Source organism: Stylophora pistillata, chromosome 10 (assembly GCF_964205215.1).
Source record: "Stylophora pistillata chromosome 10, jaStyPist1.2, whole genome shotgun sequence".
In the NCBI taxonomy this organism is placed as follows: domain Eukaryota; kingdom Metazoa; phylum Cnidaria; class Anthozoa; order Scleractinia; family Pocilloporidae; genus Stylophora; species Stylophora pistillata.
In genome coordinates this window covers 22,761,269-22,786,500 of record NC_142528.1, presented here as the reverse complement: position 1 = coordinate 22,786,500, position 25,232 = coordinate 22,761,269, and the positions used below count along the sequence as shown (strand labels likewise).

The 25,232-nt window shown below is 37.8% G+C and overlaps 2 protein-coding genes across 3 annotated transcripts in view; both read right to left on the bottom strand.

The window, feature by feature from the left end:
* The window catches only part of LOC111330279 (tetratricopeptide repeat protein 17), a 16,341-nt gene extending 8,252 nt beyond the window's left edge, over positions 1 to 8,089 (bottom strand). The window contains exons 1-7 of the mRNA XM_022935110.2: positions 7,919 to 8,089; positions 6,416 to 6,678; positions 3,447 to 3,672; positions 2,494 to 2,603; positions 1,990 to 2,137; positions 937 to 1,076; positions 119 to 317 (exon numbers count right to left, since the gene is read on the bottom strand). Of these exons, the coding sequence (XP_022790845.2) occupies positions 119 to 317; positions 937 to 1,076; positions 1,990 to 2,137; positions 2,494 to 2,603; positions 3,447 to 3,672; positions 6,416 to 6,678; positions 7,919 to 8,035 (1,203 nt within the window). The 5' untranslated portion in view covers positions 8,036 to 8,089. The remainder of the gene's footprint in view (positions 1 to 118; positions 318 to 936; positions 1,077 to 1,989; positions 2,138 to 2,493; positions 2,604 to 3,446; positions 3,673 to 6,415; positions 6,679 to 7,918) is intronic.
* A 2,150-nt stretch (positions 8,090 to 10,239) lies between these two features.
* LOC111330262 (lipase maturation factor 2-like) lies at positions 10,240 to 25,199 on the bottom strand. Of its 2 annotated transcripts, none has more exons than XM_088736028.1 (18): positions 25,053 to 25,199; positions 24,921 to 24,971; positions 22,968 to 23,170; positions 22,442 to 22,470; positions 21,887 to 21,964; positions 21,263 to 21,410; positions 20,381 to 20,454; positions 19,232 to 19,310; positions 17,296 to 17,419; positions 17,061 to 17,219; positions 16,565 to 16,670; positions 15,372 to 15,468; positions 14,530 to 14,645; positions 14,352 to 14,421; positions 14,001 to 14,055; positions 13,294 to 13,540; positions 12,383 to 12,491; positions 10,240 to 11,117 (listed from the first exon to the last, which is right to left on the bottom strand). In XM_088736028.1, the coding sequence occupies exons 1-18, from the start codon at positions 25,153 to 25,155 to the stop codon at positions 10,965 to 10,967; spliced, it is 2,001 nt and encodes a 666-aa protein (XP_088592154.1). In that variant the 5' UTR covers positions 25,156 to 25,199; the 3' UTR covers positions 10,240 to 10,964. The 2 variants fall into 2 exon arrangements, with proteins under 2 accessions (XP_088592154.1, XP_088592155.1); XM_088736029.1 differs by having other exon boundaries at positions 22,968 to 23,167.
* Positions 25,200 to 25,232: the final 33 nt, after the last annotated feature.

Here is a 25,232-nt window from a genome sequence, read left to right as displayed (position 1 = left end):
CGGCGCTTAACCAATTGAGCTACCCAGGAGGCGCGTTCTCGAAAGGAATCTTACAAACTGAAAGCAAAAGGACATTTTAACGACTTATTCCGGCTAAAAGTGAAAAAGAACCCCTTGCCTGTTTCACAGGAACAGATCGGCTCTTACAGGCATCTAGGCTCTTTGGTAGACCTTCTGTGAGCAGGTAGAACCGGTTTAGTTGCTTCTTGAAGGTTTCTAGTGGAAGGAGGTGTTTCTTCTCGGCTTCTTCACCTTTAGATTCCTTTAAATCATCAAGTTCAGGGGTGCCAGGGTAGTCCAACCTTTCATCGAATGCTCTGTGGGGACAGAAAACGATTGGTTTACTTAAATCAAGCAAGAAAAAAAAAAGACGGATTGATGAAAACAAAAAAAAAAAACAAAAAAACAAGAAAAAAAGACTTTATTTTAAAGAAGAAACGAGAGTGATTCAGTTGACCTTCGATTTTGTTTAACCACGCTGTTGATAGAGTCACAAAAAAACAAACAAACAAACAAACCCTGTGACACCCACTCAACCAGCCAGATGGAAGAACAAAGGGGATAAGTCTTTAAAGAAACTGTTGTGCTGCGTCGATGGTGGAGTACAAGACGATAATTTTGATTTTATCAACTGAGTTAATGAAGTAAAATGGCCACTGATGTTAAGCTGACGTTTCGAGCGTTAGCCCATCGTCAGAGAGAATCAACCGAGTGAAAGACTTAGGATCCTGGGTTTGAAACCAGCCACGTGACCTACGTTAACTGCTGATTTCCAATTGGCTGATCGATTTTGACAGTTGATGTGATCGATTGTTGGTATCTCTTTTAAGTATGGCTCATACAATTATCAACACCTTGGATATGCCTGTGAAATATACAGCATGAGACTGCAAAGATTTATCAATACACAGTCGATTTTTTTCAAGTAAGACTTACAATTGATTTTCTTTTAACAGTTGTTTTAACTTCATCTCACACCTAACGGCTTTAACTCGTTCACACAATGATTTAGTGTCTGGGGAAACTGTCAGAGCAAATCTGTAACACAGATCAGCCATTTCATACATCCTCTGAGACTGTTAGAAAAAAAAAAGGATCAAACCATGTCAGCCATTCAGAACAGAGTGAAAAGCCTACAATTTGCAAAGTAATAGCAACATAGACTGTATGTTTTATTCTGGATCTGTGTAAAGTTACGTATTCCTCATGAAATTTATTTGCCTGGTCAATAATTCACTCTCGATAGTAACTGGTTTCTGCCCCTTCTTAATAATATGGGGCCTCTGAGGTTTCCGTTCTAAGCTGCTTCAAACAAAGCAGAAATAAGAATAACACATCAGAATCCACCAATCACTGATTTTTGTGAAATGTCACCTTTCCAACCCCAACATCAGTATCCATGTTCTTCATACCTTATCATTAAATTTCCTTTGCTACTGAAAAGGAGAATATCTTAACGATCATAAGCTTCTTAGAATGGCATTCATTTTCTTTATTCTCATGATCTTGATGAATTATTCAGCGGTATTATTGTTAAGAGAAATTAGATGCTGGTCACACAGGGTTTAATACATTTAACGTCTCAAAATCTTGTTTGCTGCTCTCTGCACTTGTTTACTGAGAGGGTGACACGATTGACAGCTGCCAAGAGGACAGTTCAGAATCTCTTGCTAGCAGTACAGTGCAATGCCTTAACCCTAGACCCCAAAGAGTGACCAGCATCTAATTTCTCCTTACAATATCACCCCTGAATCACACATTACGATTGCAAGAATAAAGGAAATGATCACCAACTAAAGAATCTCCTGATTGTCTAAAAAAATTCTTCTTGTCAGAACCTTAAGAAATATATAGAGAACAGTATGGAGAATTTCCACATGACCACCTTATGTAGGAAATCAAACTATTCAATGAACAATTCACTGAAAATAGTTCTGTAACACTAACAGCATCCAAAAGTGACACAGAAATCAAGATACATGTACTCACAGCATAGATATTTCCAAGTAGATAGTGATACACAGAATATTCTTGACAAGTTTCCATGGCAGCATGCAGAAGAACAATAGAATCATAGGTGTGGTTTGCATGGTAAAGTACTGCAGCAAGGCTCATCAGTGCTTGATCTTTGTGCTCCCTTAAAAGAATATGACAAGATTACATATTAACAAATAATACTTTTCAGGACACTACTTAAAAAAACGAGTGGATTCCTCTGGATTAGTCATGGCGAGAACTATTCATGTCCCAATACAAGGCACATTTTTTCACAATTTACTTCACCAACAAGGCCTTTTACTCTTATACCATTTCTATTCAATCAAGGGAAAAAAGATACTGCTTAACCTCTTCAAATGGTGCTTTCAGATCATATTGGAAACTAGTTTGTAGCTTCTCAGCTTCTCATGAGAGAGAACCTGCAAAAAATCCCCTCAGAACGAGAACTAACAAAACTTCCCTGAAAATTATTTGAGCAGAACTGAAAAAACTTACCTTGGTGAATGATACAAAGCTTGTCTTAAACATTCCACAGCATGCGCAGCATTCCCTTTAATTCTCCAATAATATGCCGCAAGATTGAGTAAAACCCAAGAAGTTGAGTTCTGTACAAAAACATGTAATTTTTCAATGTGAAAGGTGAAAATAAACTATTGGGAAGGAGTTAAAATACAGTGGGTCATTTACTGAATCCGGGTCTAATTTTGACTGTGGTTTTGTTGATTGATGGACTTCAAAAGTTTGTCACATGTGAGTTTTTTAATCAATTAGATCTTTCCTTTAGTGCTAAATAGATGCCATTTTGATAGTTTTGCCGAAAAAAAAAAAGTTTTCTGCTGGACTTGACATTGTTCAGAGCACAGTTTGGAGGAATAAGGGTTAAACTTTGGCCTGGAAAATTGTATGGTGTACTGCTGCAATATCTTAAATCTACATGGCTGAAGAACCCAGCTTAAAACTCTCTTTTCTGAAACTACTGGTAAGTTGCATTTGTTTCTTTCTGGTATCTATAATTCATCGTCCATTACTGTATCCCAGCTGGCACAGAAGTGCTTCATACAGTGACACTTGATGTAATTTCTCTGTGTTATATCTAATTTAGAATTACTTAAAGAACCATAAAGAGTCAACTTCATTCTATTTATTCCATACAACTCAACATCACTGTGTCCATGAGAATATGCAAAAGCCAATCACTTTGCCTTTGAAGTTCAAATCCTAAATTCATTTGCAATCAATTATGTACTAGCTGTCTCATTAAAAAATTGACACAAAAGGAATTTAAATAGAATAAGAAAGTTTTGAACTTGGTAAATAAATAGAGAAAGATGGTCAGTCTGTTCTGAGGTTTGATTCCTCATGGGGACTCAAAATTTTTTTCTTTTTTCTTTGTCCCATGCTCGTGACAAGATGAAAATCACCTTCCTCCAAAATGAATTTAAGCTCACCTTTTTTAGAGCCAAACTCACATGGCCTCCTAATTCTTCAGCAGTTTTAAAATAAGGTGACATTGTTGTGAGTAGTGCTGGCTCAGGGATGGAATTCAGCTGATGCCGATGATTCACTCCCTCCAGATGGTCATAGCTGTGTATAACTGTTGGTAACTGAGCTTGACAAACTGGTGGCTCAACATGTGAGGGGAGTGACTGGCAAAGGCTGAGATGATCTGGAAGACTGAAACAATTCAACCCATTAATAGCCGCAGCTTTTGTGAAAAACTGTGTTTTGAAGCTAGTCGAGCAGATTTCGGGTCACTGTTGTGGTTCTAAAAGCTCAAACTTACCACAAACCCATTCACAGCTCGTACACTTGATGGCCTTTCGATCCAAATGCGAAATGGCAGCCGGAAAATCTTGGGCAGGCGCAGAAAGCAAAATTTCAAGATAGTTTTTGGGTTAAAAAGTAATGCCCCACTAACGACTTTTACTTTTCTCTCTTTCTCCTGCCCTTTTTTTTCCCTTTCCTTGCCTGAATTTTCTCCTCACTTGCTGGAAATTTAGTAGGCTTCATTTTGGTGTAAAGATTTTTTAGGAAACTACTCATTATTTTCAAACCACATGCTCAGAAAGGTAGGTGGGTAATGGAACAAGATTTTCATGCAGATTTTCAGGTCAAAGTTACATGGTTTTTTGGCTATTTCTCCAGTCTCCTTCACTCAATTGCACTCATTCTGGTATCATTTGTAAGATATTTTCAATCTGTTTAAGTACATGCTCAAAGTTGTACTCCAGGGTTAAAAGTGATGATGTCACAAGGCGTAGAAAGGGTGTGGTTCCACATGGGTGCTTACGGGTGCACTGGACGTCAATAGGTTAAGAGAAGATGTCACTAAAAATCAGACAAATTCACAAATCACCGGCAACAGTCAAAAAATTGAATTGGCCCATATTCTAGTATTAGGTAAGCCTATAGGTAAAACAAACCAAGACATATGTATAAAGGCTGATAGTTTCGAAAGAAACTGTTTGGGGCTGCGTCGGTGGGAGTAACGAAATAATTTGGATATATCAACAAAGTTGAAATGGTAAATTGGCCACCGTATGATTACAAAAGCTGACGTTTCGAGCGTTAGCCCTTCGTCGGAGCGAAGGTGGCCAATTTACCATTTCAATTTTGTTGATATATCCAAATCAAGACATATGTAGTTTGTTGAAAAATTCTTTTGTTAATAGATCTAACAACTGCGTGACACATAAGTCACGCAGTGACAACCATGTCTACTAATTTCTTCAAAATGAATGCTTTTGGAGAAAACAAAAACAACTTCTATCATATTGCAAGTACTTTGAAGACATTATTTATATCATTCAAGCATTCATTATTACCACTGAAGCTCACAAACTGGAAATGATGAACAAAGTTTGTCTTTTCTTTTATGTTGCCGACTTTGCCGAAGAGCCAAATTTCTATGAATTTAAAACCCTCGTATAGCAGCACAAAAACCCCAGAAAAACCACTCAACAAATGGTAAGTTTATCATTCCCACTTGTCACATTTCAAATGTCAAATGTTTACTTCACTTAGCACATATAAAAAAAATTTTTTGAAGCTACCTTACTTTTCACACGGCACTTAGGTTAATAGATAGAAAAATCTGTATTTTATTTCAAATTTAAATAGTGATTCTACTTTTTCGTAAAAACATAGGGGAGACATTGTTCTAAAAGTCTGTAGAATAAACAGGTTTTTCACTGCTTTTACAAGTACAAATGAGGCCTCCAAAAATGGGCTAAATTTGACCTGCGAATGGCGGTAATTATGCATAAATCAAGTTTTATCAATTTTCTAGAAAACAAAAGAATTTTTCAACAAACTGCATATGTCTTGGTTTGTTTTACCTAGAGGCCTACCTAATACTAGAATATGAGCCAATTCGAGTTTTTGACTGTTGTCATTTTTCGTGACAACCTCTCTTATACCTTTTACTGCCAGAAGTGATTGACCTCTAACTTCTCCCTATAATATCCATACCCTATCCACAACACTCAAACTTATCAAGTGGAAGTTGTCATCTTGATCTGACACCAAATTCTTGTTACTAATTTACAAGGAGAAGTGGAGCAGCTAGAGGGGAGAATTCGCAATCAGATCTTTAGAGTTACAGAGGGGTAACCAATTTCCTCCCTTTTTTATCAGTTTTCAACTATAATCTACTTGAGGACAGATGCACAGAAGACATTATCTTTAACCCTTAAACTTCCATGAGTGACCAAGACAGAATTTCTCCTTACAATTTAAACACAATATTAAGCAGACAAGTGATGAGAATAAGGAAAAAATTAAATCTAGCGATCATTGGTTGATCCAATACCAATTTCTCTTACATCTGTTTCATAAGAATTGTATAGAAGACAGTAAGGAGAATTTCTAATGAGATCTGGGAGTTAGAGGGTTGATAATAGCTTTTTGCTTCTTTATCATATAAAATAAATATTTTCTATATTGCCATGGCTGTCTGTTTAGTGATAGATCAGAGGAGATATCAAAATGCAGCACTTGACACACTTGGCTGGGCTTCCTGTGCCACTTTTTTGTTCTTACCACATTTTGAACTCATCTGAGATCTATTATTGAACAGACAGCCACAGCAATATGGAATCTATTTTTTTTAATAGGAGCATGAGAGCAACAGTCAAATGTGGAGTGTAAACAACTACAGACAAACAATGATAATGATAATGAAGGATTTTGATAGTGCCATATCCACAAGCTCACAGCTTCTTGCTGTTTGCTATACTTCTCTTAAGATGAAAGTTTGGAGAAATTGGTATTAGATCAACTAAGGATCCCCATATAAACAATTTTCTATATTCTCGTCACTTAATATCTGCTTGATATTGCCTTGATATTGTAAGGAGAAATTCTGTCTTGGTCACTCATGGGAGTTTAAGGATTAAAACTATATTTCTAAACTTACTTGATGCCTTTCTTTGAAAAGGGAAGAGTCATTTCTAAATGTAATTCGAACTCTGAAATGTGGCCTCCTGCATCAACACAATCAGGATCTTCTATGTAAAAGGATTCTTGAATCTCTGCTCTCTCCTTTTCTCTTGCTTTAATAACTTTTCGTTTCTCTTCCAGGTATTCTTCTCGCAAGATCTTTAACCTGTCAAATGCCGTCTGTTGCTGAATAAAGGTGACCAGATCGTATGGTCGTTTGAGATTGAACACAGAGTCATCCTAGATGCAATAACACATCAGAAGTTAATTTTATTAGCACTTTATTACTACAATAGAACCCCTCTTAACTTGAAATTTCAAGGGGAATGAAAAATGGTTCAAGTTATTGGGATTGGTGTTGGCCCTTAATCACAGTTGATACAAGTGTGATTATATTTATGGAAACGTTATGCATCCAGCTAAACTTCCCAAACTAAGTGTTTTTATATATAAAAAAAAAGCTCTTATAAAACAGTTGAACTGAATGTGCAAAAATGACTGTTGATTGTGCTTGATTGTGCACAATCAACAGTCATTTTTGCACATTCAGTTTCAACTTTTTTATAAGAGCTTTTTTTTTTTATATAAAGGCACTTAGTTTGGGAAGTTTAGCTGGATGCATAACGTTTCCATAAATATAATCACACTTGTATCAACTGTGATTAAGGGCTTGTAAGTGTCAATCAGTTATGTTCTGACATTTTTATGTTTGTTGACCTGCATTTTAACTTAAAGTTTGAGTTATCACAGTAAATTTGAGCCAAGAGAAAGTAGCATTACCTTGAATTGACAAAGCGTTTGAGTCAACTGAATTCCACTTAGCTGATTACTTAAATAAATGACTGGAAAATGGTTTCAAATCCAAGGAAAACTGGACCTTGTTAAAGTTAGTAAGGTTCTACTATATCATGCTAAACCTAGGACTGAAAAATTCACATCTTGTGCACATTACATTCAACAACATAATCAGCTCCACAAGAGTATTTTTGTAAAATAAGTATCTCAAAGACTTCAACAAATATTAGATTTAAGTTTGATAGAAATGGGTGGTTAATTAAATTACGGAATGAGTTCGTGCCTAAAGTAAACAACATAACAATCTCTTGTCCAAAATTATCTACCCGTCTGAAAGATCATTCAACAACATCAATAATTCACCCAGGTTTTTTTTTCCATCAAAATTTTTCACGAACGTATCCTTCAAATTTAATTAGTCTATTCAGTAAAATTGCATAATAGTACATACATGTCAAGAAGAAGACAGGATTGATGTCTGAGAAAATTTGATTATTTAATTGTGATGAATGTCCAAAAGCGATCAATAGCACGTCAACTAGTCAATAGATGGAAAACATCACGATAAAATGGGTGAAACGATTGATCAATTTAATTTAACATCAAACTCGAAGCTTATTCAAACTACCGAGCGCCGTAGTAACTACTATGAATAATTTAAAAGGTGAAAATATAAATTCGTTACCTGCTGTTGAATTCTTCCATCCTCTGTGACAAACCAATGAGTTGCTCCTTTACAGAATGGATGTAAAAATACAATTCCGATGAAAATAAAATAAAGGGATAAACTAAAATCATACATATTCTTCACTATGCTTCCACCATTTTGCCATACGTTTCCTAGTTCCCAATCTTTCTGCAAAATACGACACGAGAACGAGGTGAATACCGTCGTCGCCTTTTTACCGTTTCCCGTACCTCCAGTTTACAACATGTATCTTGTTTCATAATGTTACTTCTGCGTTCAAAGCGTTTTTGGAACGAAAGTCTACCCGAAGGAACTCCGTAAATAACTTGTATTTCTTTGTGGTACCAATAATTAAATGCGCGAATTTACCCTATTGCAGTCATTCACGGTGTGTACCCAGCCGGCAGGAGACAAACCTTTGCCTCACTAACTAGGAGGTAGGTGAGGTCTGCCTGGGGAAGATGGAGGGAGGGGGGAAGGGATGGGGTAGGGTGGGGGGGGAGAAATCGGAGGAGTTTGGTTGTGTCACGCTAAAAAATTTACCTAAGGCCCCTTCAAGACTCTATGACATTCTTATGATCCCCATTCACTGATAGTTAATTGGCAGTGAATTCTTAACCCCCCCCCCCGTTTATACTCTTAGCGCCAACTGATTCCCTTCCACTCCCTCTGAAAACCATGTGATTCCCCCGAGATCCTCTATCCCCAGCCTGGGCGATAAATAGTGGCTGGTCTTTTAGGGAAATCTGCCAAAGCTGAGCTATTTCTTCCATGCACATGCATCTGCTTATTTTAAAGCTATTTTCCTGCCTCAAACACACACAACATTCACTCGGGTTGCTGTTTGAAATCATTTCTCACTTTTTTCCAAGTGGGTGTCTAGTTCAGGTGGACGCAGGAACAAGACAAAACCGAAATCTACCTCTCATTTCAGACTTACGACCTGTGATAGCTTTTTTTTCTTAACCTTCCCTTTCTATTTAAACGAGTGTTTCTGCCAAGGAACTATCGGCTGATAGTTGCCCCGCGGAAATTTAATGTTCTTAAAACAAATATTTGACTGAGAAGCGAAGCCTCGAGGGCAAAAATGCTAGTTTTAAGAACATCAAATTTCCAAGGGGCAACTATCAGACCGATAGTTCCGAGACATAAACACTCTATTGTTTTCATTGTTCACCACTAAATTTTCTTCCGCGCCTACAGCTTGTCACAAATGTCAATAATTCGCAACCGTACATTGGCTAAATAATACGTTATACCTGTCAGAATTGAAAAGTCACTGTTTTTCCGATCTGCCTAACTTCGCGGCCGTCAAACTATTCAAAACTTTTCACGGATGAGTACTATCAATTCAGGTATTTTCCGCGGACGGGCACTATCCATCCGGGTATTTTCCGCGGGCTGATAGTGTCTCTCCACGGATGAACACTATCGCGTCACGTGATCGATTTAAACCAATAAGAACCGGAGAAAATTTATTGGTGAACTATAACAATTAATGGTGCCCACCCATCCCCAGCTTTCAAACTTACAAGCACATTCGGTTCCATTGCATGCGCCATTAACTCCATTCAAAATTGTAGACTGTAAGGTATTGAGTATATTGCTAGCCCAACGACTTACATCAGAGAACGAACACAAACAGCGACAAGAAGAAGAAAAGTAGAATCAAATAAGAACTTCCCAAATAATGTTCTCAGGAAACCTGTTTTCAAAACTCACACACTTTCCTTTAATCTTGATGATAACACGGTTTACCCCTTCCCCTCCCCCCCCCCCCCATAACAGTTTTAATTTCTATGCTGTAATAATCCTCCAGAAAAGATTTTGCCACAGTTTGACGTGGGTGGACCAGGGGGAAAATGGTGCCGTCTTGAGAAACAACTGCCCTCGAGGTCACAGAAGAAGGATGTTCCGTTAATGTCAACTTCGTATTGACGTTTGGTTCAGCGGGCCAAGTCGTCAAGGGCGAACAAAAACACTTTTCATTTCCTCCTTTTGTGCTAGCTTTAAAATTCTTGAACATGTGATGAACGCCTTTATTCATTTGGAGAGAGTACACAACTTTACATATTTTTTTTTTTTCTTTATTGCTTCCGAGAATTTGTAAAAGTAGAAGGCGGGCGCACCACCACCAGGAATTCACAAAAGCTGAACATTCCACTTTTCAAGTCAGCTAGCGGACCTTTTATTACAGAATATTCAAGATATGGAACTCACTGCGTAGTTCTCTTAAAACTATTGATGCAATGCACAAGCTAAATGCAGATCTTAAACGTAGTCCTAGCGCGAAACATTTTAAAGGATCACTCTATAAATCAATTTTTAAAAATCAATTTATTGCTCAGGTCTTTTATTAATATCTAGTAGTTTTATATCCTTTTTATGTAAATTATGTTTGCTAGATTGTAGGTCAGTTTTTGATTAATTTTCTCTCGTATTTACTTGAGGGCCATTAGGTTATCAGTTTAGTTACTGTCAAATGTCACCCTCTCCAACAAAGTCTTCTTACTTACTTACTTAATGCCTGTTTTAAAGTATAGCCGTAAACGTGAACCTCTTGAAGATTTTATAGACTCTCAGTGATTCTCCTTTAGCGTTACATTATTGTCATTAATTAGTAGTAAATAATAGTTATTCCTTTTAATAGTGATTAATTGTAGTTGATAATTAAATAGTTATTTATTTCAATTGTAGTAGTAGTTATTGTCTATGAAAAGCCTCGCCCCTTTGGGGTAAGTCAATACAGGATGTATGTACATATGCATTGCTTTATATTATGGCGACCCTATCTAAACAAATACTGTAGCATCTTCATATAATTTCTTCCAAGAATTTCTGGTATATTTCCATATATCAAGAAACATACGGACGCCTTAAGACTATAATAGATAGTGCTTTATCGCGACTCATCACAAAGGTCTCCGAGCAATTGTAAAAGTGGAAATGTCCCAGCTAGATGATCTTTAGGGTTGTCTTTCACCTCTACCAAGTAAAACAACTATTTGTTGCGGTGTTTTCTGTACATTCATCATCGTTACTTTCAGGACCGAGAGCGATTAAATAATGCCATAATTACTCCACATGCAAACAGCGCCAACATGAACCGAAGCGCGTCCAACTTTCGTGTAATGGAGCGGAGATACTTGATGGCTCTGTAGAGCCGACCTGACGGGCGCTCAGGCCACGGATCATTCTGCAACAAAAATAATAACACTTGTTAATAACAAATAACAGAAAATCAATAGTCACGATATATAACCCTACGAGACTAATTTCGGGAAAAACCGACTAGATTAGGATGCGTTTTCCCTTGCCGAACGCACAATAAACAAATTAAGATTTGACGCTCCGATGCAAATGTCATTTAATCAGTCATTCGTTCGGTCAGACAGTCAATTAGTAAGTCGGTACAAGTCGGTCAGTAAGTTTGACAGCCAGCCTATTACTCAGGCTGTAATTTAGTCTGCCAATTGGTCAGCCAGTCAACTAGTCACTCAGTCCGTCAATCAGTCACATTTTGTGAGCTTATCAGTCAGTCATTCCACTTTTCATTCCACTTCATATCAGTCAGTCATTCCACTTCATTTCAGTCAGTCCTTCCGCTTTTCATTCCACTAATTTATTCTTGTTTTTCTCGTTGCCATGTTCCCACCAATAACGTAGCTCCATTTTCCACCTTTAAAAGCACGCAAAACCCACAATTCCTCTATTCGCTCCGACGAAGGGCTAACGCTCGAAACGTCAGCTTTTGTTATCGTTACGGTGGCCAATTTACCACTTCAACTTAGTTGATATATCCAAATTATTAGTCAGTCAGCCAGTTTGTCAGCTAGTACAAGTTGGTGAGTCCAGAAATCAGTCAGTCAATTAGTCACTCCGTCAGTCATTCAGGGAATTAGTTGGTGAGCTAATCAGACCGTCAGTTAATGGGTGAGTCAGTCAGTCAGTCAGCCAGTCCGTCAGTTGATCTAGTAAGCGATTCATTCAGTCGGTACGTTCATCCATCAGTCAGTCAGTAAGTCTGTCAGGCTGTTTCTCGATCAGTCAGTCGCTAAGTCATATGAATGTCACCCAAAACAGTCCCACAAAATTTAACACGAGTTTGATACATAGGAAAAAAACTACACAACACTCATGATTACGGCGGTGGCCTCATGGATTGGTGCGCTCGACTCCGGATCGAGTGGTCCTGGTTCGAGCCCTTGCTGGGGACATTGTGTTGTGTTCTTGGGCAAGACACTTTACTCTCGCAGTGCCTCTTTCACCCAAATGTTTAAATGGGCACCGGCGAACTTAATGTTGGGGGGGGGGGGGGGTAACCCTGCGATGGACTAACATCCTATCTGGGAGGGGGGGGCAGAAATACTCCTAATCGCTCCATGCTACGGAAACCAGAGTTAAGCGCGGGTCTGATGGGCTAGTTGGCTCATAAATAGACTCTTGCTCCTGATTACAAACCTTTGCATAGCCATATTGATTGAGCCAGTTAATTAGTGATGGTTCATTTACAGTCACGATTGGTAGATATTCCCTCGGACTCTCCCTCCACCACCAATGTCTTACCAGTCTGAAAGAAAAACACAACATGACAGACATTATGTAGGAAATAACAACTGGTTATTACTATGATTCTCCCAGTTAGTTCGTGCAATATGATTGGTCAATTTGTCAGGCCGTTTTATCGCTGTATGGCCCGCTAAATTCGAAAGTTTGTTTGTGTTTAAATCTTTCCCCTCTATTTTAACTCGTAAAAAAAAAAAAAAAACACTAGCTAACCTCGTTTTTCTCAGTCCGTACTGTAAGTTACGGGACTCAGTTTTTTCCGCCCGGATCTATGGCCTGCGCACTTCACGCTTGAGCCATAAATTCGAGCAGAAAATACTCGGTCTAGAACTTACAGTACGGATCCCAAACTCGGTTAGTAAAAGGCATGAATAACTCCGCGATGATTACAAAGATGCGTCGAAGAAACGTCTTCGTTCAAGTTGACAAGATTGACGAAGAAGACTTCCAATCCATGGAAGCTACAAGCTTGATAAATGCGTCTCGCCATAATGGGAATTTGAGAAAAGCCCAGAAATGGTAAGAGAATCTGTTCGAATATATTTATGACCAAATTCTACGAAATATTGAGTCTTAAAAGATAAGTAATTCTTGTGAAATTGACGTTGGCCTTCAAAAGTTCAACTCTCGCCTTTGAGTAATTTTGTGAACTTTAATAGGACACTGATATAATATTTTCTAGATTTGGCAGCTTATCAGCACAGCATTCTCTGTTAATAGCGTATTATTTAGCAGGGACAATTGGGGACGAAAGCTCCATTATTTATCGATGTGGTTTGACTTCCTAATCTTCTGATATTAATAACCTGTTGTTATGAAGAACATCAGATATGGAAGAAATATTCTTGGGCAGCTCTGTGTAGTGGTATTTATAATGCCGAGCTCTGATGTAGGTTGGGGGTTTACGTGGGAAGGGGTTTTTAGCCAAAAGATCCAAAACATCCTGTTGGCCTTGAAGCAATCTGTAAACTAGGTGTACAAACCACGGATTGTACTCATAGCTTCCAAGCGCCGCAAACCAGATTTGCCAGTCAAGGCGAGGCTGATGTGGCGCTGAAATACAGAGGGTATGTGTCAGTGAGTAACAGTAAGATAACGAACCGGAGCACTTTTCGATGGAGTGCCGTACAACCAAAACCAGAGAAATGTCAACAGCCAATGAGAAGAAAAGAAACTGCCCTAAACCAATGAGAATTCAAAGTAAAACGAAGCAAACTGCCTAAAGCGCGGGAAAACACAAGCGATAAGGTCATGATTGGTTTAAGTTTTTCATCTGATTGGTTGAGAGAGTGGCACAAGGTTTTTTTGGACCAATAACAGTGCGATGTAAAGCAATAACCAATGCAATGCCAGATTACTTTCGACACTCAAGTGATGTAGATTGTTTATGTGGCTTGTACCATTCTCTGTAAGTATTCCGGTCGTTAGTCGAGGTTCAACTGTATACCAAGTCAAGATTAATTTAGGTTTTGTACCACGGTAAAGAAGTAATAAAATAAGAACATTCACTTACCAACTATCGGTGGAGACTCAGAAACATTACCAGGTTTGTAGTGAAAATTGTACTCCTGATATAGAAGCAAACAAATAAGTACAGGTAAGGTTCGTTGCCACCTTAGAAGAAAGAGCTATTCATAGAGCTGATAAACAGGATTGGAGGCCAGCGAACAGGCTCATATTAATGCTATAGCACGGGCGGTGAAGCCAGCAAGATTGAAGCTGACAAGTGATGCGAGCCTGCGCTCATTTCTTATGCTGAACTCTTCACAATTCCCTGCCGGCTCGAATCTTGCAGGCTTGGCCACTCATGCTACGCTGCTAATGAGAACCTGCTTGCAAGGTACTGAATAAACAAACACCTTACCAACCACGGCCCCTCAAGATGGTCACTTCCCTCAATAATGACCTCTGGTCGCCCACCAACACCGGTCATACTAAAGCGTCAAGAGAAAAGAAAGAAAATCACTTTAGCCTGCTATGCAAACTGCAAGAGTAGTTTTGCTAGAAGGTGTGGTGGTCTAATGTTTGTCTTCATTCCTCACCTTCTAAATAATCCGTATGCATTCACAAGTTCAAAGGCATCTGTCTTCTGACGCCATCTTACGATCACAGGCCATAGATTTGACTTGGCATTATGACTGATATCTGTATAAGGAACCTTAAAAAAGAAAACAATACAGCTTATGTTAGCATTTCAGCCCCTGATCAACCTTTTAACTCCCACGGGTGACCAAGACTGTACTTCTCCTTAAAATATCAATACAATATCAAGCAGACAAGTAATGAGAATATAGAAAAATATCAATCAGGGGATTATCAGTGGATCCAATGCCAAATTCTCTGCACTAAACATCATAGGAATTGTATGACAAACAGTAAAGAGAATTTAGCAATGAAATCTTAGGAGTGAAAGGGTTAACCATGTCACAGTGACTGGAAATGCAGAAAAAAAATTCCTGATCCGAAAATTAAATACCCCTTAGCCATGGCAAGAAATTTGTGGAGTAAGCTTACACAATTCTTGTGGACTGCTGGGTAGCTCATGGTACTGACAATGAAAACATTGGATTCACTAAGTTATTCACCTTGTCCCTTTACACCCTAACATCAGTATGCATATTCTCCATACTGTTCTCTATTCATTTCCTAAGGTGCTGACAAGGAGAATTTGTTTAACAATCATTAGAAACCCTCCCTGTTTTTCTTGGGGGGTGGGTACGGCTACACATAGGCTAAACAATCATGAGCTTCTTTAGTTGGTGATCATTTCCTTTACTCTTGTGACACTATTTGTGATAGCCAGATCTCTGCTTTTGGTACTCAGTCAGTTCAGATGATATATTTTTTCAACACAAACCCACATCTATTAAAAAACAATGCTCACCAGGCTTATTGCAAACATTCCAAAAGCTGCAAAACTGAATACGGCCCATTGCAGCAATGACCATAACTTATTCAAGATGCCTTTTTGCATGACACACCTAAAAAATCAACACAACTGTTGTAAATTCCATGGCTTTACTTAAAATTATTGAAACATTATGAATGAACATAACTGGCAGGAGGCAGAGCAGTTGGCATTATGCAAAGCAGAGCCAAGGAGTTGAACACAGGGCAACTGGGAATAAATCCACTGAGCAGCAGACCCATGACTATCGGACTACAAACCCAGTGCCCCAACACCTTGGCCCAACTGTCAAATAAGAGAAAGCTCATATCTTCTGATTTTAACCACTGTGTTATCAAACACTGTCAGAGCTATTTACTGCTTATTCCGTTTCATTGAGGCAACGGAAAGAAGAGACTTGTGTTACTACTTTTGGCAAGCTGCCAGTTGTTGCGTATGCCTTCATCTGTCCATACATAATGTGTTATTGACCAAGAGTAAGGGCAAGCTCAGTCATTAAAAGATTTATCATATTGCAAAAAGAGTGAGCTATATCAAGAATTAAGGATGACTTCTTCACTTTGAGAGCTGTGAAAGAAAGCCAATTATGTTTGTAGCACAATAAACACGAGTCTCAGGGTGGTTTCTGTTTTCTTTGTTTTGACAATCTTCTGCTGCTAAGTCTGTACCTTTACGGCTCATTTTATTACAAAACGTGCCTTAAGCACACTAAAGAACTGTTTTACCCTGATTGGGAATACAGTGACCCATACCAGGACTACAACATACCTAACAAGCGACTTCAAAATCTTAATTAAGGCACGTGAGAATAAGTCGCGTAATACTATGTAACGAAACAACTGGAAATGAAAATAACGAAACGGAATTAAAATGGTAGCCACAAAGTCAGTGTTTTTTCACATGCAGGATCAAAGTGGGCAATCCTGAGCAGGCAAGATGGGCCCATCTTGCCTGCTCAGGTAGCCAATCAGAACACAGGATTTTCCTCATCTTGCCCAGGGCCACTGCTGGCCATGTAATAATAACAAAATAATACAGTCATGTGACAAGTACACCCAAGAACAGACATGCAAGATCGTCAATTCCTTCTCCCAATGATACCCTAACAGATCCCATCTTCTAAAATGGTTTAGTAAACAATAATACCCATCAAGTGGTGTTAAGCTCACCCTATCACTGATGCAATTATCTCAACACTCAAGGATAAGACACCTAGCCATATGGTTGCTGGCACAGCTTGATCCACTGCATTGAAGAACTGATTCTGAGAGAAAGCTTTACATAAAATGAAGTAGATAAATGTTAGCCTGTGGAAACTTTAATTGAAATTCGGGTTTCATGCAAAAACAAAGTGGGTGATGGCTCAGTTAGAGTAGAATGATTACCCCCAACTCACCCACTATTTCCTTGTGCTTTAAGGCAATCTTTGAATACTTATAATAACATTCCAACATCAGTATCCATATTCTACATTATCTACTACATTTTCATCGGTGCTGACAAGGAGAATTTGTTTAACATTAAAAATGCTCTGAGGCTGGAAATCATTTCTATTATTCTCATGTTCTTAATGAATAATTCTGCAGTTACTGTATTAGAAATAAAATGCAGGGTTATAAAGAAAGATTTGAGAGGGCCAGATAATTAGCAAAATTTGTTACTTACTAATCTTAGCCTTCAGGGTGCTTTTGGATGAAAGCTCTAAAGCAAAGAGCTTCACTGTCCAATAACTTAGAACTGCTATAGTAAAAGATGAGGCAATTCTCCCAAGTGCCTTTGCAATTTTGCTTTTCTGAGTCGGTTTATGAATGGCTGACCTTTTAACTGTTGAAGAAAATTGAATGAATCAGCATAAAAAAAATAATAATAAACCTGAGAAAAGATTCTCAAGTCTCCTTACCAAGCCAAGATGGTAGAATTGTGACCAAATGCTCATCATCAAGAATTGGCAACAACAGGGAAATTGCCAGTAAGTTAAAGAAGTTGTAGTTTCCAGTAAGAATAATCAGAACTTGAAAGAAGATCTAAAGAAACAACAGAGAAACACAATTGTAAAATCAATACAGTATAAAGGACTTGAGAAAAGCCATAGCAGGTGCATATCAATGCTCTTTGAAAGTTCTTGAACATTCCTGGCTGAATTTTGGCATGTGGCTTTCATTAAACCAAGGAAACAAATTTAAGAAGTTTTTTCATTAGTTTGTTCTTAGCTATTGAATGATCATGCATTCAAAAGCTTTTCTTTTGCCTCTGAAAATATAGAAGAAATGCATGGACACTCCTTCCACCTTCTCCAGTTTTGCATACATTATGCAGGGTTTCAATAACTTTCTCCAAGATTGGCTGTGAAAGGTATCCTAGGCAGCTTTGCCATAAGGCAAAATACAAACACAAGAGCTTGTTTGCCTGCTAAACAGATGGCAGTAGGGTTGTCGCTAAGCATTAACTAATGTGAAATATGCACCATATAAAAAATGGGGATTGCTGGCTGGATTTTTGGCCACTAATCGCTTGGTACAGCACAACAGGCACCTTCGAGGTTACAAACTTACAATCGCTCACCACCCTTCAGCTGCCTCACTTGAAATTTCAGCCAGCAGCATAATTTCTTTTATTACACGACTCGGGCAGTCAGAGGGCCAATAACTAAAATCAACCAATCAAAATGCTCTATTGCCGGTCCAATATTCTCTAAGTATTGGACCGGGCACTGTCCCGAATGGTCCCGAATGATACCGCACTTGTGTCCCTTTGAACTTCGGTCGTATAATAAATCTCTTATTAACCAAGCTTGCTCTGGACCGTACTGGAAGAATATCGGCCCTCTTTCTTTTTTGTACGGACCGAGCGCAGCGAGGTCCGTACTGTCAAGACCTCGGGCCGATATTCTCCCAGTACGACCCTTGCGCTTGGTTAATATGATACACAGCTACAACCCTGTGGCAGTGAGAGGTCTTACAGGTAGAGGTCTTGGTAACTGGCTGTCTTTTAAAAACTCTTTAGGAGACAAGAGTCAGAGTGTTGGGGGAAATAATGAATCTAAAGAAAAAATCTAACAGAAAGTAACTGAAAGCCATCTTAAGGTTACTGTGCACCTTCAGGGGTGTCTTGCATGCAAGCAACGTAGTGCGTCCAGTTTAAACTGTAGATATCTAAACCCCTATATCAAATTAAAGCTTATAGGACTGGCTATCAGACTATACCAAAAATTTGTAAAAAAAAAATGAATTTTCAAATTTTTCACGACTTCCAAATGCGCGCACCCGAATCACCTTTTGAACGTTACATGTCAAAGCAAATTTTGTTTTTTGCTTATTTAATGCATTCCTTCGTTTCCAGGGCCAAAGCGCTAAAAAAACATGTGAAGGATTTGCCATATTCAATTTCAGTGAAAAGTTACAAAACATTTTTGAAATAGGATTAAAAAAATGTGGAGTGATTGTACAAAAATAGCTCTTGAAAAAAAATATTTAGAAATAAAAAATTTGGAGAGACATTTTTGTTGTTTATATGTAAAACTAGCTACTGTCAAAATTTGAGAGCAATTGAACAAATTTCCTTTGACTTGTAGCTCTTAAAAGGTGATTCAGGCGCTCGCATTTAGAAGTCGTGAAAAATTCGACAATTCATTTTTTTTCAAAATGTTTGGTATAGTCTGATAGCCAGTCCTATAAGCTTTAATTTGATATAGGGGTTTAGATATAGATCTACAGTTTAAACCGGACGCGCTACATCGCTTGCAAGGGAGACACCCCTGAAGGTGCACAGTAACCTTAAAGAGGAGTCAAATTACTAGGACTAAGGTGAGAAATGAAACACTGCCGAACAATAATTACCTGTGAATAAAATGAAAATATTCTCAGGGATCGAACAGGAACAAAAAACAACCAAGAAAGTGCCATTAAAATAACATATCTGAAATAAAAGAAACAGTAGGACAAAATGGAAAATAACAAAAAAAAGGGATTGCAGAAATCCAGTAAAACAAAAATAAATATAATCCACTAAAAAATATGGATAAAAGAAAAACAAATATTAAGAAAAACATTTGCCTTAATTTTCTTCAGTTCTATGGTACAGCATCACTATGAACTGTTAGTGCATTTGCAGTTAGCAAAATATCATCTTGCTCAGCAGATGTGCCACAAATTAACATGAAAATATGTCGTGTTGCATTTTAGTTGTGGGTATTACAAGATAATTTGGGTTGATCAACCAAGTTGATACTGTAAATTGGCCACCATAAATAGTAAATCTAAAGCTGAATTTCCAAGGGTAAGCCCTTTTTGAGAGCACACATGATTATACCCGTATCTCCACTCCACCATGTGGGAAAATACCTAACATGTGAAGTAGGGTCTTAAGGGATCTGCAATTTTTGCACCATTTCAATATTTAGGTTAATGTGTTTTAAATACTCGAATCAAGCTCTATGTGAATTATTCGGTTGTAGATGATCAAGCTCAATCACTTGTTCTAATTTACTCATAATTTAAAATTTTTACTCTAATTTTATACCATGTAATTAATAGATTTACGAGGGGCCACAAGTTTATTAGCCCATGGCTATTGCATGCTACCCTGTCCATGCATTGTAGCATACAAAGTTGCATAATTTTTCATCATTTTCATTGTTGGGGGGGGGGGGGGGGCTATGGCCATCTTGGCATATATTGAACCTTGCAATGTAACTTGTTACCAGTAATATAAGTTTTGAAAGGTTCATCAAAACGGTCTTTTAGGAAAAATGAAATGAATTATGAAATTTTGCAACTGTCAGCAGATCCTTGATCTTTATGGTCAGTGGTTCCTAAAGCCTGTGTTACAAAATACATTTAGATTGAATCACAGGGTCTAGTAACACCTCTTCTCTGATGTGTATGGCTAAAACTAATAAGACAATGAACCACTTGTAATATTATTGGATATGGATAGTACTGTAAAGTAGTTATTAGAAACTACACCGATAACTAGATCCTACTCACGTTAAGACAATGCTGAGCTTCTGAAACCATTTTGGAAGCTGGTGGGCATACCAAGCCAATGGGGTGGGAATACACTGTGACATAAAATAAAAAAACATAAAAAAATAAAAAAAAATAAAAAACCAACAAAGAGAAAAACAAACAAATGATCAAAATAGATTCTACTAAAAAAATTGCAAAACTCAGCACTAGAGCATTCTGAAATACCTGACGAATCAGTTACCAAACAGGAAAACTAAATACTTGAGAAAATTGTTCAGAGAATTTTGATCAACATTTTTCAGAAGGCTTATCAACATACCCAGTCACACTGCACCGACCCAACTGGGAAAAAGCAGATTTACTTCTCAATCAACAGTTTTGTGCCAAATATAGACTCATACGAACTGACATTTTTCTATACTCAAGACAGTTCTAAATTCCAGACAAAAAGAGGGCAAAAATTTCACCCACCTATCAGTGTTAAGCCCATGGGGTGACCCCCATCATATGTATCTTTTCTCTCCTAACCCTTTGGAATTGGGCACAGCATAGGGACAACTGATTGTTTGTGGGGAAGAATTTGTATTGCAAGTTGTCAATTTCTTTTTCAGCAAACACTGATAATTCTCCATGTTAGAGAGAGGAGAACTTGCTTCTATTTGATAACAAAATAGTACATTAATTTTTATTAATACCATCTCCCTTTGTTTATTCTTCTTCATGAAATAAATACAACAACTCTGATGCATAAAGGGATATATTGTAAGGCCAAGGTGGGGAAAGTTTATCTCTGATATTCTCATATTTCAAAAAGTTTATGAAAAATGAAAGGCTTTCCTCCCTCTTTTTCCCCACCTAGGATTGACATTGATTACTGCATTCTGAGAATGAACAGTATACCTGTGACTCATAATGCCAGTCAAGAGCAGTGAGCCTCCACCACGTTGGACATCTACTTGATAATTTAACAACTCCAGAGCAGAACATAAGTCTGAATGCCAGCCACTTCACTAACCACAGTGTGATGTTATCATGGTGACGCTGAGATCTAAAACAGATTGACCAAATATCAGCTTTGACCACTTCAAAGCTGAGAGTATTACTTTTCACTTTTACATGCATCCTAACATCAGTATGCATATTCTCCATACGGTTTTATAGACAGCAAGGCTGTGCTCTAAAAAAATTGACAGGAACCCAGTGCTCTAAAACTGTGAAATCCAGGGTGCCCAGCATTTACTTTTTAAAAACTAAGATTCCTGAGTCACCCAATAGCAAACCGGGCCCTGCTAGACCACAGCCCTGGACAGTATCTAAAGCACTGACAAGGAGAATTTATTTAACAACAAAGGGCTTCTCGAATTGGTGATCATTTCCTTTATTCTCCTGACCTTATGTTTGATTCAGGGGGTGATACTGTGAGGAGAAGTTAGATGCTAGTCATTTGTAAGAGTTTAAGGGTTAAGGGTAAGCTAAAGTTAAGTTCTGTATCTACAGGTGTACACTACACTCATGTCAACCTACTTGCTATTTCTAGACTTGAATAAATTGAGAGGAGACACAAGAATTGTCAAAAATCCAGTTTCCATGAGTAGAATATCCCTGAAAAGGGAATGTAAATTCATTAATGGAACACCTTCAACAAAAGCAACAGCAAATTGACAAGCTATCTAACAGTCAGGCCTTAGTTTTATTGAGGTACAAACTGTACACAGGCCTTGGTTAGTTATTAAATAATTAAAACAGAAAATAATCAGCTGAAAGAAAACCAACACCACTGTAAACTTTTTCTCTGATAAATCTACTAAAAGGTATGGTACATTGAAGATCTACATGTACATTTTGTTATAAAGTAGAGGCAACATTAATTTTTACCATTGAAGGCTTAAGGTTTTAATAACCTCATTCCTACCAATACAAGTACAAGAGTGAGATACAAAAATGCATAAAAAACTATTTAAAGTTAAATTATGCAGATTCCAAGTTCGCGGCATGTCAATAAGAGAGTTCTTTGCACACAGTATTTTAATCAAACGGAGAATTTTAATTACTACATATGTATATCACAATGTAACTTACCACTGAAAGTAAACAAATGTTTGTCCAACCTAAATTTGAAAGAAATGAGTTTCTAACATTATGTTTTAGTTAACTCAAATAACTAAGATGTTAACTTCTGCTCACAATATCCTACCATTAAATTGTTGATGAGAATAGAAAGAGTTATAGGATAGTTTGTTTTACTTTAAAATCACCAAAACCTAAAACATTCACAAGGCGAAGTAAAATAATTACTTAAGAGGAGAATTGTTGTTTCATGCTGTTAAAAGATAGAGCAAAATTTGATGAGACTCCCCTCTTTTAACCATCCGTAGAATTGTTGCAAGGTAAGGGTGGTCTCCAATAACAAACGGCCTTCTAAAAAAAATTTCTTTGTAATCTGATATAAATTAGTGCCAAAAGGAGAGAATTATTGTTTTAAGCTGTTAAAAGATAGAGCAAAATTCAATGCAATATTCCCATCTTTTAACTATCAGTAGAATTGTTCCCCTAGAAGGGCAGTCTCCTATATAACAAACAGCCTTCTACAGAAACTTTGTTTTACCTGATATAAAGAATAGTACAGAAACCAAAGAACAAAGAAGGTGATGGAGTCTCTCCAAGACTTCAGTGCCATGGCCAACAGAGAGAGAAGCATTCCAATCAAACATAAAAATTCCATTCCTGTTTCTGTGTTTAGGCCAAGCCTTGGTGTGAACCACAAGAGGGTTGGCTTGTGCCAGAAATTTTCTTTCACAGATGGGCCTACTAAGAACATGAATTGCAAAATCAAAATTTATCCTAACATCTAACTGAATAAATCACTATGTTAAACCTTTTTTTCCCATCGTCTACTACAATACGACGACACAGTTTTCTACTCTTCCCATGCTACAACAATTTTTCCAGTGAATAACAAAAAATTCAAATGACTTGAATTTAAAAATAATTCTTTTTTTTTTTATGTTCTATAACTTTTAACCACAGTTACCCCTGTAAAAAGAAAGTCATTTGCAGGCTTGCCTTCTTCAGTGCCATGATTAGCTATGGCCAAATCAACCCTTCACTCCTAAGATCTATTTGGTAATTCTCCCTTGTTACTGTCATACATTTCCTTATTTATAGACAGGAGAATTTCATGCTATATTGTCACTCCCAACTCCCTTGGGAGGTTTTGCTGGTCACATGAATTTTAGCTTGAATTGCCATGTGCTCGGGTTAGCGAATGTTTTTCAGTTTTTTCATATTGAAGAGAGTTTAGAAAGAGTTATTGTGTCTTTCTTTGGATAAAGCGAACAGTTCAGTAAGTTAATATTTGTTTTTTTTTGTTGTTCAGGCAGGTATTTTGAGTTTAATGCCTTCTTTTGTTTGTAATTTCAGAAAACCTTTCACTTTTACTTTCACTTTCGCTTATATTCATTGACCGAGGCCATGCGGCCAATGTACGAGTTTTCAACATTCGTCAAGTTAAATCAGTTGTGAATAAACATAATTATTACTCGACTCGGGCAGTCAGAGGGCCAATAACTAAAGTCAACCAATCAAAATGCTCAATTGCCAGTCAATATTCTCTCAGTATTGGACCGGGCACTGTCCCGAATGGTCCCGAATGATACCACACTTGTGTCCCTTTGAACTTCAGTCATATAATAAATCTCTTATTAACCAAGCTTACTCGAGATCGTACTGGAAGAATATCGGCCCTCTGTCTTTTTGTACAGACCTCGCTACGCTTGGTCCGTACTGTCAAGACCTCATGCTGATATTCTCCCAGTACGGCCCTCGCATTTGGTTAATAAGATATATGTGCTACGGTACTGACATATATCAAGGTAACTCCCTCTAGCTGATATGCCTCTCTGTTCTTAAAACCGAGACAACATCAATACGATTGAGAGTCAAAGCGTTAATTGACTCTTTTACTCCCAAGATCATATCAGTGGTTCTCCTTACAGTCTGCCATACAATTCTTACATTGCTGGTTCAAAGAAATTGGTATTGGATCACCATAATTTTCTTTATTCTCATTACTTGTTTGCTTGATATTGTATTGATATTGTAAGGAGAAATTCTGTCTTGGTCAGTCATGGGAGATAAGGGGTTGAAGTGCTGGTTGAACTGAGATTGGAAAGATTTCTGTATCATCCCATACATATCCTAGAGCAAAGTTGTAGTCCCAAAGGCAATCTATTAATTTTGCAACTGTTTTCTTTATATCTAAGAACTGTTGCACACTAAGTATCGGGATGTGCGCAAATCCCTGAGACTCCTTTGAGGAGACAGTAAATTTAAAAATATATAAAAATATACATGAAGCTGCTACCAAGTACCACGTGCAATGATTTCTTCACAAAAATCAAAATAAATTAAAACAATGGCCCATTCAGTGATTTTGGCGCGTGGAAAAATTGTAAAGAAGTCGCTCGCACTCCAGTCCCCCTGAGCGAAATAAGGTAGCATCTTAGCTTAATATTAACATCAACGACCAAAAGATGTTAACAATTAACAGATTTCTTACCTTCCCTTAACGCAAGCTTAGCGGGAAGAACGCCGTTCTGTCCATAAAGACCTACACACAAAATAGATCAACAAACTTCATACACCTTTACGCTAAAAAATTAACAGTTCCAACCATATATGTACAATCTACCTGGAATCTGTATGTAGAGAGACGCAAACGCAAAGAGATAGATGGCAGATATGGACCACAAATACACGTCCCGTACGAGAATTTGCTTCCCGTAACCTGCCATGTTGGATTTCCCCTGCGCACCTGGGGCCGAGTACTCTTAGAGCATGTCGTGTAAACTACACGAAAAACAGCTGATAG

Coding starts and splice junctions, on each gene's coding strand:
- LOC111330262 (XM_088736028.1), bottom strand. CDS start 25,155: ATGGCAGGTTACGGGAAGCAAATTCTCGTACGGGACGTGTATTTGTGG. Junction 22,471..22,967: donor TGTACTATTCTTTATATCAG/GTAAAACAAAGT, acceptor TTTCAAATTTAG/GTTGGACAAACATTTGTTTA. Junction 19,311..20,380: donor AAGCTCAGCATTGTCTTAAC/GTGAGTAGGATC, acceptor CTTTTATTTCAG/ATATGTTATTTTAATGGCAC.